The sequence below is a fragment of the Malus sylvestris genome, chromosome 9 (assembly GCF_916048215.2).
Source record: "Malus sylvestris chromosome 9, drMalSylv7.2, whole genome shotgun sequence".
In the NCBI taxonomy this organism is placed as follows: Eukaryota; Viridiplantae; Streptophyta; class Magnoliopsida; order Rosales; family Rosaceae; genus Malus; species Malus sylvestris.
Genome location: NC_062268.1, coordinates 16,568,535 through 16,583,533, shown reverse-complemented (window position 1 = coordinate 16,583,533; position 14,999 = coordinate 16,568,535). Strand labels below are relative to the sequence as shown.

The 14,999-nt window shown below is 36.4% G+C and overlaps 2 protein-coding genes across 3 annotated transcripts; one reads left to right on the top strand and one right to left on the bottom strand.

Moving 5' to 3' along the window:
• The first annotated feature begins 3,261 nt into the window (after nucleotides 1–3,261).
• LOC126583065 (uncharacterized) lies at nucleotides 3,262–5,662 on the top strand. Its single transcript, XM_050247364.1, has 3 exons — nucleotides 3,262–3,508; nucleotides 4,472–5,296; nucleotides 5,404–5,662. The coding sequence occupies exons 1-3, from the start codon at nucleotides 3,499–3,501 to the stop codon at nucleotides 5,436–5,438; spliced, it is 870 nt and encodes a 289-aa protein (XP_050103321.1). The 5' UTR covers nucleotides 3,262–3,498; the 3' UTR covers nucleotides 5,439–5,662.
• Nucleotides 5,663–9,172: 3,510 nt separating this feature from the next.
• LOC126583151 (uncharacterized) lies at nucleotides 9,173–11,065 on the bottom strand. 2 transcript variants are annotated; one of them, XM_050247450.1, is made up of 2 exons: nucleotides 10,743–11,065; nucleotides 9,173–10,442 (listed from the first exon to the last, which is right to left on the bottom strand). In XM_050247450.1, the coding sequence occupies exon 2, from the start codon at nucleotides 10,343–10,345 to the stop codon at nucleotides 9,311–9,313; it is 1,035 nt and encodes a 344-aa protein (XP_050103407.1). In that variant the 5' UTR covers nucleotides 10,346–10,442; nucleotides 10,743–11,065; the 3' UTR covers nucleotides 9,173–9,310. The 2 variants fall into 2 exon arrangements, with proteins under 2 accessions (XP_050103407.1, XP_050103406.1); XM_050247449.1 differs by having other exon boundaries at nucleotides 10,802–11,065.
• Between the last annotated feature and the right edge of the window lie 3,934 nt (nucleotides 11,066–14,999).

Sequence of the window (14,999 nt, the reverse complement as noted above, 5' to 3'; positions counted from 1 at the left end):
TTTTGTTTGTTTGGCATTTTTTTTTCCTTTTTTTTTTTTTTTTTGGTGGAGTTTTCTGTATACAATGATATCTACTCTAAAGGGGACGGAATATTCTTCTCTAAAGAGAGGGTCATTGTGTTAGGCCACATACTGAGCCGACCACTAACCCTAATTGAACTCACATAAATATAATATGTCGTCGTCATTCATATTAGTCAAATTTGAAATCTGTCGTCATTCATATTAGTCAAACTTGAAATCTTTCACATATAAGTAAAAGAAAATATCACTGGACAGTAGAACTACTTGGTATAAATTGTTAAAATGTACCACGAGGCCAGTCCTAAGATGCCATGTGCGAAATAAAAATGAGGCTCATTTGAATATAAATAGTATTTTTTATCAGGTTTTTATTACAAATGGTTTATAAGATCGATCAAACTCATCATTTTGGACCCTTACTTTCAAAATCAATCAATGTTGTCCGTGATATTCACTACCGCACATCAATCTAGTCCTTCCATTTAGATTCCGTCAATTATTATGTTAGTTTGCATGTGAGACCCACAAACCCAATAAAATGGTGACACGTGAGTTACACAAAATAAGAGTTTTTATCTCAAATGGCCCTGACATTGATCCAACTCCTCATTTTGGTCCCTGAGTTTCAAAAATTGGTAAATTTAGTCCTTGACTTTCACTACACTTTAGGCCTTCCGTTAAAGTTTCGTCAATATTTTTTGTTAGTTTGCTGATGTGGTCCCACTAATCTAATCATATGGCGTCACATGAATTAACTATAAGAAACTTTTTTTTTTTAAGATTTAAAACTAAAAACCAAAACAAACAAAAAAAAAAGACATTATCGTCTTCATTTGGCTATGCTCAAAAAGAAAAGGAAGGCACCATGACACCACTAAAGCACTTGACCTCGCTGAACTCACTCCTCATTCTCTCTAGTTAGTTAAAATCCTATCAATTTTGAATTGAATTTGGATTTGATTTTATTGAATTTAGATTGATTTTTTTTTTCTAGTTAGTGTTGTGGAATGTGAGAGAAATGCCAACATGAAATACTCGTCAGTTGGTTCACTCTTAAAAAAATAATTTCTTATAATTAATCCAGGTGCCATCATATGATTGGATTAGTAGGACCACATCAGCACACTAATAAAAAAATATTGACAAAATTTTAACAGAAGGACTAAATTGTGTTTGGTAGTAAAAGTTAGGGACCAAATTTATCGATTTTTGAAACTTAGGGACCAAAATGAGGAATTGGATCAATGTCAGGGAGGACCACCTGCGATAAAAACTTTTTTTTGTGTAATCCACGTGTCACCATTTTATTAGGTTTGTGGGTCCCACATACAAACTAACAAAATAGTTGACAGAATTTAAACAGAAGAACCAAATTGATCTGCGGTAATGAATATTAGGGACAACATTGATTGATTTTAAAAGTGATGAACTAAAGTGATGAGTTTGATCAATCTCAAAAACCATTTGTGATAAAAATCTTTTTGTATCATGCATTCAAACCATAAAAAAGATTATATTTTGGACTTGAGTGCTACAAAATTAATCAATGAACTTGATTGAAATAAATAAAAGTGGTGCTATTCGCATATCCCTTTTTATCTTTCACTCTTTGTCAATTTTTATCTTTTGATATTATTCAATTCATTTAATTCGATGATCGAAAATTGAGAAGTATGTGAAAGATAAAAAAATAAAAAAAAATATGTGAATAGAACCACCCTAAACAAAAAGATTACATGGACCCCACTTAAAAAAAAAAATACCCACTTAAAAACCAGATAAAACTTTACAAAAATTTAAAGAGGAAAACAACCGATTTCTTAAATGTCAGACAATACTTTGGTACTCTTCACTCAGTACCCAAATATTTAGAACCACCCTAAAGCTCTAAACCGTCATAAATCGTTAAGGAAATGGTAGGGAGATTATGTTTTTAGACCAAATAATGTGGCAGTTAATTGTTAGATTCCTTATTTAATAATTTAAATAAGTTATCCAATAATCAATGATCACATCATGTGATCTACAAAATATGATTTAAGTAAATGTTCTCTCTAGTATCACCAACTGTCAATATGGACTCTTGTAGGAGCACTTGGTGATTTCTACATCTTCAGAACAAAGATCAAATCGAGGCCATCTCACCTCCCAGTGGAAGTGAGTTTTTCGTTTTCTTTCCTGTACGAGGGTTTTTGCATTATTACTCAATGTCTGGTTCTCTATCAAAGAAGAATTGTGCCTCCTAGACTGCTTCATATTCAACTTACCAAGATGCAAACAATCTTAGTTTGGTTATTTGTTGCCTCTTCATGTGTTTCTTGGTTAGTTTAATACAGTGACTAGCTTTTAACAAATGCAGTGACTGGCTTTTCGGTATGGTTATGCCCCTAGTGGACATATAAAGTAATCATTGGAGTTAGCCTAGGTGGTGAAAGAGTGGGATAATAGAGTAGGAGGAAAGCCTCAATACGGGAATCGGACCACGTGGCCCGTCCACCCACAGGCCACACACATAAATCAGACCGCAAATATAACAAAAAATATGCAATATAAAGGAAGAAAACTTCCCAGCATAATGGTTATTCAGTATTGAGTTACTGTTTGCCACTATAGTTGGAAGTTGGAACTTAAAACATATAACCAATGAAACAGGGATCATGCCTTCTATTTAGGTTCCGTCTGCCCAGCGAAATTCACGAAAAAAGCTAAGGTAATCTAATCAAGTAATGAAATGAAGAATTTTCTGTAATTTGGCACACATTGACCAAATTAATTTGGTATTGTAGACTAAAGCAGTGAGAAACTATGCAAGGAAACACAAAATATCTGATACCTTGCTAAAGAAACTGAAATAAAAACCGTAAAAAGAAAAGGAGAGTACATATCCACTGCACTTCTCATAAATCAAGTCGAACATTTGATACATTTCAATATTCTAATATGCAACTCGTATTTGGATTACTTGGAATCATGAAAAAACGGAGGAAACTGAAATAACAATAAAATGGCCAAATGCACTTACCAATAAAGAAGCTGTGCATTTCTTCCATCATTGAGTAAAATTAAACTTTCAACATAAGAATTCGCAGAGCAGTTGTATAAAGATCCAAAATGAAGACCCCCATAGCGAGAAAGTGTAAGAATATTTTAATATTCTAAAGTGGTCCATATGACACGGTCCATATGATATGTAGGGTTTAACTGATATTATCATTTATAAATAATCATATTGGTCAAATTATGAGAAATGTTTCCTATCGAATTACTGTGATGGGTGGTAATTGATTATGGGCTTTAAATGGAAACGGGTCCTCTCTCTGCCTCACTTATATATATTGCATATACCCATCTAATATGCACTTGATAGAAAAAAACACGATTAGGGTTTTCACGTGCAAATAGAGACAAGAGAGAGAACACCTATTTCCTCCGCCGTTGACAGAATCCGTTTGGGATCTCACAGCGTTCGTTGTCATGGATCAAGGTACGCTTGGTTGTTTAATGTATTTCCGTAAATTCTTTGTATGTGAAAATCATGAAGTTCGATGATCTTGGCTTAATTGTTTTAAGACTCACATGTGGTATCAGAGCCTGGTTGAGAGCTCTCATGATTTTCCAATTACGATTATGAACTTTAACTGAATCAACTTGATTAAGGTTTTGTTTCGAAATAAATTATGATCCGCTGTGCTATTTTGAAATAACCTAATCGCTGTTTTGAATTGTGAATGTTCTTTATATATTGTAAATTGCACTCGGCAAGAATATTTTTCATTATGATGTTGCTGCTTACTGTTAGCATTTTATTTGTATGCTTGCTGGTTAATAAGGGTTCAATGTTGGATCAAGACATGATTATATTTTTTGCCGAATTGCATATTTGGGTATGGATGCAATCTGGGCGATTCTTTTTAAGTTGGAATTAGTTAAAGTAATTTGAATACCTATGACCGATCATTACGATTATAAACGTCATTCATTTAATTTGTAATTCGTCTTATGGAAATTATTTGTTAGTCACCAAAGTGGCCAAACTAGAAAGATCACATGGATTCAAATTAAATGATGATTAATCAATTACTCATGGTAGGATGATGCATATGAACGAACAAAATCTTATTATGTTTTAAAGGTTCGTACGTGAGTAATATGTTTTTCATTTGTCATAAGTTCTTAAGGGTCACCCAAAGGTAGACTAATTGCTCATATGATTGATGATATGAATGTGTTGAGAATTGTATATTTCATTTTTATTTGTTCGGATATCCAAAGATAACGAAACATGTCTTATTAGAGATGTACAATTATCAATAAGGTATTATGCATCGATTATTGTTTGTATTGTTGTAGTATCTACCCAAAGGAGAATATGATAATACACTTATTGTTATTACACGTGTTTTTTATTACTCAAAGCATTAATGTTGTGAGCACTTTTGAATTGCAGTGTCAGTGCCTGTTTCTCTTCATTCGCTTGCTCCATCTATTCCCTCACTTAATGGAACAAATTTCTCAGATTGGAGTGAGCAAGTTCAGTTTCACCTTGGTGTTCTGGATCTTGATTTAGCACTCCGAACTGATAAACCTGCTGCTCTTACGAATACAAGCAGCATTGAGGAAAAATCTCTCTATAATGCCTGGGAGAGATCGAACAGATTGAGCATAATGTTTATGCGAATGACTATAGCGAGCAACATAAAGACTGGCCTTCCTCAAGCTGAAACTGCTAAGGAATACTTGAAAAATATTGAGACTCGTTTCAAGACTGCTGACAAGTCTCTTGCTGGGACATTAATGGCTGAGCTTACCACCAAGAAATTTGATGGTATGCGAAGCATGCATGAGCATGTCCTTGAAATGACTAATATAGCAGCAAAGCTAAAGACTCTTGGAATGAATGTGGATGACTCCTTTCTTGTTCAATTTATTTTGAACCCCTTGCCTCCTCAGTATGGGCCATTTCAAATCAACTATAATGCTATTAAGGACAAGTGGAATGTTGATGAATTGGCCACTAAACTTGTTCAAGAGGAGGGAAGGCTTAAGCAGCAAGGAGAGCATTCCGTTCATTTAGTAAGTCAAGGAGCTGAAAGAAAATTTGGAAGAAAGCCTGGAAAGGGAAAGAAAAGAGGACCACCCAAGGTGAATGGACCTGCTAATGCTACTCAGGCTCATGATAAGGAACAGAAAAGTGATTTATGTCGCTTCTGTAGGAAGCCTGGACATTATCAAAGGAATTGTCAGAAATTCAAAGAATGGTTCGAAAAGAAAGGTGAGCCATTGGCTTATGTAAGTTTTGAATCATATTTAACTGAAGTTCCTTATAATACTTGGTGGGTTGACTCTGGTGCTACAGCTCATATTTCTAATTCGATGCAGGGATTCCTTACGACCCAAACTTTAAATCCAAATGAAAATTTCATTTTCATGGGGAATCGAGTCAAAGCTCCAGTTGAAGCGGCTGGAACTTTTCGTTTAATTTTGGATACTGGATATTGTTTGGATTTATTTCAGACACTTTATGTTCCTAGTTGTTCCAGAAATTTGGTTTCAGTTTCGAAGCTTGACCGTAATGGATTTTTTATAAAGTTTGGTAATGAATGTTTCAGTTTATATAAGAATACCTCTTTTGTTGGTTCTGGTATTCTAATAGGTGAGCTGTATAATTTAAAGCTCAATAATCGTTTTGCTGAAACACTTTTGACCTTGCATCATAATGTTGGAACTAAGCGTAGCCTAAACAATGAAAATTCTTCATTCTTGTGGCATAAACGACTGGGTCATATATCCAGAGAAAGGTTAGAAAGATTAGTAAAGAATGAGATTCTTCCGAACCTAGATTTTACTGATCTCGGTATATGTGTGGATTGTATTAAGGGCAAACAAACCAAATACACCAAGAAAGGAGCCACAAGAAGTTCAGAGCTTCTTGAAATAATTCATACAGACATATGTGGACCTTTTGATGCTCCATCTTTTGGTGGAGAAAAATATTTTATCACCTTTATAGACGATTTTTCACGTTACGGCTATATTTATCTATTGAAAGAAAAATCTGAAGCAATGAATGCTCTTCAGGTATTCATTACTGAAGTTGAGAGACAATTAGATAAAAAGGTGAAGATTGTCAGGTCGGATAGAGGTGGTGAATTTTATGGAAAATATGATGAATCAGGACAATGTCCTGGTTTATTTGCAAAACTCCTTGAAAGGCATGGCATATGTGCCCAATACACTATGCCAGGTACGCCACAGCAGAATGGTGTTGCTGAAAGGCGTAATCGTACTCTTATGGACATGGTTAGGAGTATGTTAAGTAATGCATCTTTGCCTATATCATTGTGGATGTATGCTCTTAGGACTGCTGTATATTTGTTAAACCGGGTTCCTAGTAAGGCAGTTCCCAAAACACCATTTGAACTGTGGACAGGAAGGAAACCTAGTTTAAGGCACCTGCATGTTTGGGGTTGCCCAGCAGAAATAAGAATTTATAATCCGCATGAAAAGAAGTTGGATTTTAGAACGATTAGTGGTTACTTTATTGGTTACCCAGAAAAATCCAAAGGATATAGGTTTTACCGTCCTAATCATAGTACGAGAATTGTTGAAACCGGCAATGCCAGATTCATTGAAAGTTGTGAAATCAGTGGGAGCGAAAAACCTAAAGAATTGGTCATTAATGAAGTTAGGGTGCAGATTCCTACACCTATAATTTCTAAGCAAGTTGTTGTTCCTACACATGTTGAACCGTTAGACAATGTTGAACAACAAATTAATGACCATCCACTCCAGAATGAGATTATCACAAATGAACATGTAGTGGAAGAACCACAAGAAATAGCATTAAGGAGATCTCAAAGAGAACGGAAAAGTGCTATTTCAGATGATTATGTGGTATATCTACAAGAGTCTGACGTTGATATAGGAATAAATAAAGATCCGGTTTCGTTTTCACAAGCCGTTAACTGTATTGATTCTAGTAAATGGATTGATGCCATGAGTGATGAGTTAAAATCAATGGACAAAAATGAAGTCTGGGATCTCGTTGAATTGCCTAAAGGTTGTAAGAGAGTTGGGTGTAAGTGGGTTTTTAAGACCAAACGCGACTCTAATGGCAATATAGAATGATATAAAGCCAGATTGGTGGCCAAAGGTTTTACTCAGAAAGAAGGCGTTGATTACAAAGAGAGTTTCTCACCAGTTTCAAAGAAAGACTCTTTTAGAATCATTATGGCATTAGTAGCTCATTATGATTTAGAGTTACATCAAATGGATGTGAAAACAGCATTCTTGAATGGGAGTTTGGAAGAAGAAGTCTACATGGATCAACCTGAAGGCTTCGCATTAAAGGGAAAGGAACACATGGTCTGTAAACTAAAGAAGTCAATATACGGACTTAAACAAGCTTCACGACAATGGTATCTTAAGTTTGATAATATCATTGTATCCTTCGGTTTTAAAGCAAACATCGCTGATCGATGTACATATCTGAAGGTCAGTGGGAGCAAGTTTATTTTTCTAATTCTGTATGTTGATGACATTTTGCTTACTAGTAGTGATCTTGGTCTATTACATGAGACCAAGCAGTTTCTCTCGGAGAACTTTGAAATGAAAGATATGGGTGAGGCGGCCTATGTGATAGGAATTGAAATATTCTGAGATAGATCACGTGGAGTGTTAGGCTTGTCTCAGAAAGCATATATTGAGAGAGTTCTAGAGAGATTCGGTATGGAAAAATGTTCATCCAGTGTTGCTCCAATTCAGAAAGGGGATAAGTTTAGCCTTATGCAATGCCCACAAAATGAATTGGAGCGTGCACAAATGGAAAGTATTCCTTATGCATCTATTGTAGGAAGTCTGATGTATGCACAAACTTGTACCAGACCAGACATCAGTTTTGCAGTTGGGATGTTAGGCAGATACCAAAGCAACCCAGGAATGGATCATTGGAAAGCTGCAAAGAAAGTGATGCAGTATTTGCAAGGAACGAAAGACTATATGCTCACGTATAGAAAATCTAATAACCTAGAAGTTATTGGTTATTCAGATTCAGATTTTGCTGGATGTATTGATAGCAGAAGATCAACTCTTGGTTACTTGTTTCTCTTAGCTGGAGGAGCAATTTCTTGGAAGAGTACAAAGCAAGATGCTATTGCTATATCCACCATGGAAGCTGAATTTATAGCATGCTTTGAGGCTACAAATCATGGATTATGGTTACGGAATTTTATCTCAAGGCTTGGCGTTATTGATTCCATTGCTAAGCCGTTGAGAATTTTTTGTGACAATGCTGCCGCTGTCTTCTTCTCCAAGAATGACAAGTATTCTAATGGTGCTAAACACATGGATATAAAATACTTGACTCTTAAGGAGGAGGTTCAGAAACAAAGAGTGTCTATTGAGCACATAAGCACAATGCTTATGATCGCAGATCCCTTGACAAAGGGACTGGGGCCGAAGGCATTTAATGATCATGTTGAAAGAATGGGTCTTGGTCGTAGTCCATGATGATTGTCATTTTTTATTTTGTTTATGAGAATTTGTTTAATGACAATATTGTGCTTGACACTCTGAGCTCGATAATTGAACATGTTTCTGGTATTTCCTGTTTTCCATTATATGTATACATTTATGAGATTGGATGAATGATAACAGGAATGTCTCTAACAAAGACATTATCGGACCTATATATGTATTTCTCACTAACAGACTGTTTTAGGTAATTGCTAGTGTTGTGGTGCATGGAAGGGACTATGTCGCTAGTTGATGTACAACCGCCATGACTCACACTAGTGAATTACTTAAGATCAGTAATTATGTTAACCAATTGATAGTAAGGATTATTTCGAACTTTACTGCGCGCTCAATGTTTATTTGTTAAACCTGAAAAGGAACATGTGTCACTATGGACCAAGTGGGAGAATGTAAGAATATTTTAATATTCTAAAGTGGTCCATATGACACGGTCCATATGATATGTAGGGTTTAACTGATATTATCATTTATAAATAATCTTATTGGTCAAATTATGAGAAATGTTTCCTATCGAATTACTGTGATGGGTGGTAATTGATTATGGGCTTTAAATGGAAACGGGTCCTCTCTCTGCCTCACTTATATATATTGCATATACCCATCTAATATGCACTTGATAGAAAAAAACACGATTAGGGTTTTCACGTGCAAATAGAGACAAGAGAGAGAACACCTATTTCCTCCGCCGTTGACAGAATCCGTTTGGGATCTCACAGCGTTCGTTGTCATGGATCAAGGTACGCTTGGTTGTTTAATGTATTTCCGTAAATTCTTTGTATGTGAAAATCATGAAGTTCGATGATCTTGGCTTAATTGTTTTAAGACTCACAGAAAGCACCAACCTAATTCCGGTTCTATTAACCTGAACCTGGTTGGATTTAAGTGTATATAAAACCAGATCTGCCATGCCATCACGATAATCTCCATCTTCCACAAACAGTTCATTGTCTGTCCGAAAGCACAGCGGGAGACTACCTTCTCCGTAAATGACGAAAAAACACAACTTTTCAAAAGACCCTTGTTGCATAGCCCATAAGTTAACTTGTTTCTTTCCGTCCCTTCGAAGAAAGACTTGAAGCAGGCAAATTGACTCCTTGTACACTTTGATACAGAGATTTCCTGAAGAAATAGTATTCGGCACCACCACTTCTTCACACTTTTCACTGTCCGTATCCAATGACACAATCCTGGCAATTGAATCCTTCATGATAAGCCAATACGCTATTCCATTCCAAACTTCACATCCCAAATTCTGCCACGGGCACTTTAACCAATCAGGAATTACTTCAATTCTCCACCAAGAGTTTGTGCTAAAAGAATAAACTGCCACAGTAAAGGAATCCATCAACCCTTGACCAAAATGCAGCATCCTTACCACCTTGTAGTCGTTAAGCTCTGGGTGGAACCCAAATGAGAGACCAATGTCATATTTGGCACCAGGATGCTGTGGAAGGCCAATAAGTGGAAGGATCGTAATCTTCCTAACAGATGGGTTCCATATCTCTATTTGACTCCTCCAAACCAAAATTCTTGTAGAAATGCGAAGTAAACCATTCCTTGAACCGTATATCCCAAAATGTTTTCCATTTTCGGATGGAAGCCTTAACTCCAAGTACTGCTCAAATGTTTCATTACAAAAAAGAAAGTGGCCAATCTTTCGTTTGTCTCTCGAGTTCTGGTGGAAGGCAACTAGATAGGTAGGAGCATGCTTTCGGGCATTCATCAGGTGGGCGCTAACGAAACTTGAACTGGGAATCAAATGACCCCATGACTTCGATACGCACATAAACCGGACAAGCGATTTTACTGGTAATTTTACTAGTATGTTAGTCAAGACTTGTTCAGAGATGTAAGAGGGAGTCTTGCAGCGTTTGTTGCTCCTTCTGAATCAAAACGTAACGAAACAAAAAAAGAAAAATAATGAATTTAGATTTAGGAGCATATTGCAAACAAATCCATTCCACAATCCACTTTGGAAAGGGTAAAATGGGAATGTAAAGGAAAGAACTTTCCTACAAAATGGGAAGGGGGTGATTCCTTGCTATAAACATCAACACACACAGAGTATATATCATAACCCAGATATTAAAATGGCTAATTGTGCGTTTGAAACGGTAAAAATGTAATTTTTTTTCCATTTCCAATTAGTGAAAAACAAAACCCTCTAACAGCTAGAAACATACCAAATTAAACACCCAGATGTAGGATTCGAGAATCTAGAGGTAGCTGAAAAACTTCATACCTAAACTGAACTGAGAAGCTGGATTATGCTGAGGAAGTGAAGCGAGAAGAAACTTGCTTGTTGCTGTCAGATGGAATAATGTATCCGTCCCAGGCTCCCAGCTAGTAACTGTGCTTCGGATATATATATTTTTGTTATTATTTTTTTTATTGAAATTTGGTGGGAGTTATTGTGGGAGGAGAGAAAGTGGAGTTAGATTAAAATGAGATTACCTAAAGAATTTTAAAAAGAGATGTTAAAATATTCAAATCATCATTAGCCGTCGAAACAAGCAGCAACAATGTCTTCTAACCAAAAATCAAATTTGTTGTGGCATAACATGGATTGACAACTCTTACCTTTATTGTCAAAATTGACAGCAGCTTCAAATTTTTTTTGGATTAATTATTGAACGGATTTTATATTAATTTTATTATTGTTTGAAAACATTTATCATACCCCACACATGAAATTTGAAAAAATAACCAAAATTTAGACTCAATATAGAATATAACCACTAATTTAAGACTATGATAATTTTAACTAAATGTTGATATAAAAGTACTAATATACCCTCAAAGACTAAAGTCCTTCACAATCATGTCCATGCCCTCCTCTTCCTACTCTATAACTCTCACAACCCTACTCCCACCACCTCGCTACAGTGCTTCAAGTGGCTTTTCAAATCTGCCACCACTTAGAAGCTTCTCTTGCTTCGTTTGAATTGATTTATGCATTGCATGCCATGATTAAAAAATGTTGCATTGTTGTGAAATTGTGAAATGCCAAAATGATCATACGGGATGCGCAGGTAAGTTTATTATGTTGGTTAGAATTATTGCATCATTAGGGCATGCTTATATTCATGTAGTGCTCATCATTGCTGCACCCCGGTGTTAGTGCTTCCGCTCCGGGCCAGGGCCAGTTTTTCATGTGTATGTTCACCTCCCACACCGCAAGCTCGTCTTGGATCCAAGTAGGTGCCAGTCCTATCGTACAGGTTGCATTAGGTGACTCCGACTCGTAGGTGACCGCAATTATCGCCAGTCCTTATATGATTGTAGCACTAGAGAGTATATTATTACACCCAATCCTATTCTACATATTGCACTAGGCGACTCCGACTCGTGTGCTAGCATAGATTGATGAGCAATAGGTTCAGTCGTACAGGTCGCATTAGGCAACTCCGACTAATATGCTAGCATAGGTTGTTGAGCACTTGATTTTACTTATATTACTGTGGAGATTTTGTGATTTTGGGATATCATGCCTTATTTATGTTTAGCAGGCTACAATAAGTATTTTCATACCATACGTAGTATGTATATTTTGGAAACTATACATGTTTTACGGCGAGGGGTTATGATGTTTTCAAAATGTTTTTAATTAAAACTTTATTTTCAAGCCCACTCACCTTTATTTTTTGCCCATCCAGGTTTAGTAGTTGTGCTCACGTGTTGACAAGGATTCTTGGCAAATCTTGGGGTAGACGGTTACTTTCGATGGTATAATTTCTCACCTTATTTTACTGTAATGTACTTATGCTCTGTCATCACATGTGAATTTGGTTCATTCCTGCTCACAGCGCACTCTTATAATTAGGCACTTTTAGATTTAAATTTATTCACATTTTACACATCACTACACTTTATGGCTTCGTTGCCTTCCAGGTGTCGCCCAGCACAGCTCAATTTGGAGTCCTAGTGGACATTCCGGGTCGGGGTGTGTCATGCTTGATAAGCACAAATTGTATTACTTATTTTATCCCTAAAAACAACATTTTGTACTGATATCTTTGCTTTTAGTTGAGGTCATGACATGTTTATGTATTTTTTTTTTAGCTAGATTAATATGACAGATAATTATATTATAAGTCATTGGTTTCCATGGCTAGTCAAATTGGTCTGGGAATTGTTTCAAATATCATTGACCTATATTTGTGTATGTCATTGGGCTTCAATAGTTTACATTGGTATTATTTAACTTTTGTGAAGGGTGAAGGAAAAGGCACGTGGCCACTTCAACAACAAGGTTGCATTTATCTTTTCATTTGCATGAAAAAGAGAGAAGAAAGCTATACTTTCTCTTCTGATATACATACCACGTCGACAACTCAGTTTAGGAATGAGAATGATTCAGAAAGATGGGCACCCATCCATTTCAAATTTCAATTTCTAGGTTCTTAGCAGGAGCATATGTTCTAGTTATTGGTCCATTACTTACTGGTGTCAACTGATTTGGGGATTTAGCCACTTTCAGATTTATTGGAAGTCGAGTTGGGAGATTAAAATTTCAATTACTAAGCAACTGGAGAGTTGAAGAAACTGATTGGGAGGCTATGATTGCAGTGAGTAAACCTAGGCTGTACAAGGCAATAACTTGGCTTTAAACCTTCGTCGGTTACGAGAAAAAAAGCTACGGTGAGAAGAGGGAAGACAAAGAAGAAAAACAGAAACGGTTGGGCATTAATCTAGTCAATTGGGGCTAATCATAAATGAAACAGAAGAAATGAAACAGAAGAAGAGAAAACAATAAGATTAAAAAAATGAAGGTTATCATTGAAGAAGGCATCGCTAGAGCGAGGAGAAGAAGGCAGCAACACAGCAAGGGGATTTTCAGGCTTTTTCTAAACTTGTTTTCTTTTAATTTTTTATGAATTCAAAACTATTTTCGATTATGTATCGGAACTAATTTTCCTTAGCTAGGGCTATGATGTAGCCATGACTTTGAATGCTTAAATTATGAATTGAATTATTTTCAAGTTTTCAATTTTCATTAAGTATCATTTTGTGACGACCCGTCCCTACTTTTCATTGTGATTTCTTTTCCGTTGGTGTGAGTTGACAATTTTACCCTTTTTGGACAAAAGAAGAATCTGATGTGGACGTGGTTTCGTCTTCCAATTTCTTTTTCCTGGTTTCGTATTACATTAGTACTTTTCGCTACGAACACGTGAGAGTGTATTAGGCTCGAATCGAACCTGTAACAAAAATGTTACACTCCGTTAAAGTACATCAACTGTGGGTATTTTGTACACGAGCGTACAAATTTACCAGTGCTTGAAACATTGTAGAGGGGTAGATTTTGTACATTAAAAATTATACAAAATCCATCCATCCCCTCAAAAAGGGATCTATGTTCCCCCATCTCATCAACCAATCAATTTCAACATTTCCTTTTCTCGGTTTCACTCTCTACCACTCACATCATTTCCCTCAATGTTGGCAACCAATCCGAAATCAGACCTCACAAACCCATAACCCAATCCAATTTCAGAAAGCTCAAACATCACTATCTCTCCTCTCTCCCCCTAAAGACTCTTCCTCTCAAACCCTCTCGCCCTTTATGAAAACCAGTGCAGCCGTACACTACACCACCAACACCAGTCACCACCTCGCCCCTCCGGTGATCCCACAGGCCACTGAACCACTATTAATATCCCAACTACCAGCCCTCATTCGAGAATTGAGCTCTCTTGGTGCACAAGAAAGAACAACTTCGAGTTCGACTTACTCCGGTGAGTTTCTCCCATTCACAACCAAGGTTGGCCATAGGAACGCCCTCTCTTCATTCTTCTTCGTTGTTTGTAAATGATTTTAGGGTTTTAAACTTATTTTGGTAAGGTTGGTGACTGAAAGGATGAAATGAAAATTTTCCCCAGATTTTTAGATTAAAGGAACCGTGACCGTCGAGCCACTTTCGGATCACTTTTCTGGCCGACTCCGACCATGTTTTGACCTCATGATGGTATGATCTTGTTCCCCTCATTACGAGCTTCAAATATATAAGTAGAACACTGAAAATGGTTAGGTAGCGAACTAGAAATTTGCCTTCAAAGTTGGGATAAAATTTCCAAGATTTCTGGAAACTCAAACCCGTGGCAATTTGGCCACTTTCAGGCCATTTTTCCTGCCAACCTCGACTATGACTGGACTCATAATAGGTATAGACTTGTTCTCTATATTTATAACTTTAAAATGGTTTTTGAATCACTGAGTTTGGGTAACTATTGAGTTAGAAATCAACTCTGGAAGTTGGGAAAAGTCAACCATGGTCATTTGGCCATATTTAAGCCAAAGTTCTGGACGACATGGACCACATTTGAATTTTCTGTGAATAGGGATCAATTAATTACATTCCTAGCTTTAATTTGATCTTTGTAGAATTGTTTTTGGTTGAGATTCGAGCTCATTAGGCGCTCCGAAAGTTGGACCTTCAA

Bases quoted from the DNA above. Each gene is read 5' to 3' on its own strand.
- LOC126583065 (XM_050247364.1), top strand. The intron at 5,297-5,403 runs GTGAGCCATTGG...AATTCGATGCAG, and splicing joins AGAATGGTTCGAAAAGAAAG to GGATTCCTTACGACCCAAAC.
- LOC126583151 (XM_050247450.1), bottom strand. From the start codon at position 10,345: ATGTGCGTATCGAAGTCATGGGGTCATTTGATTCCCAGTTCAAGTTTC.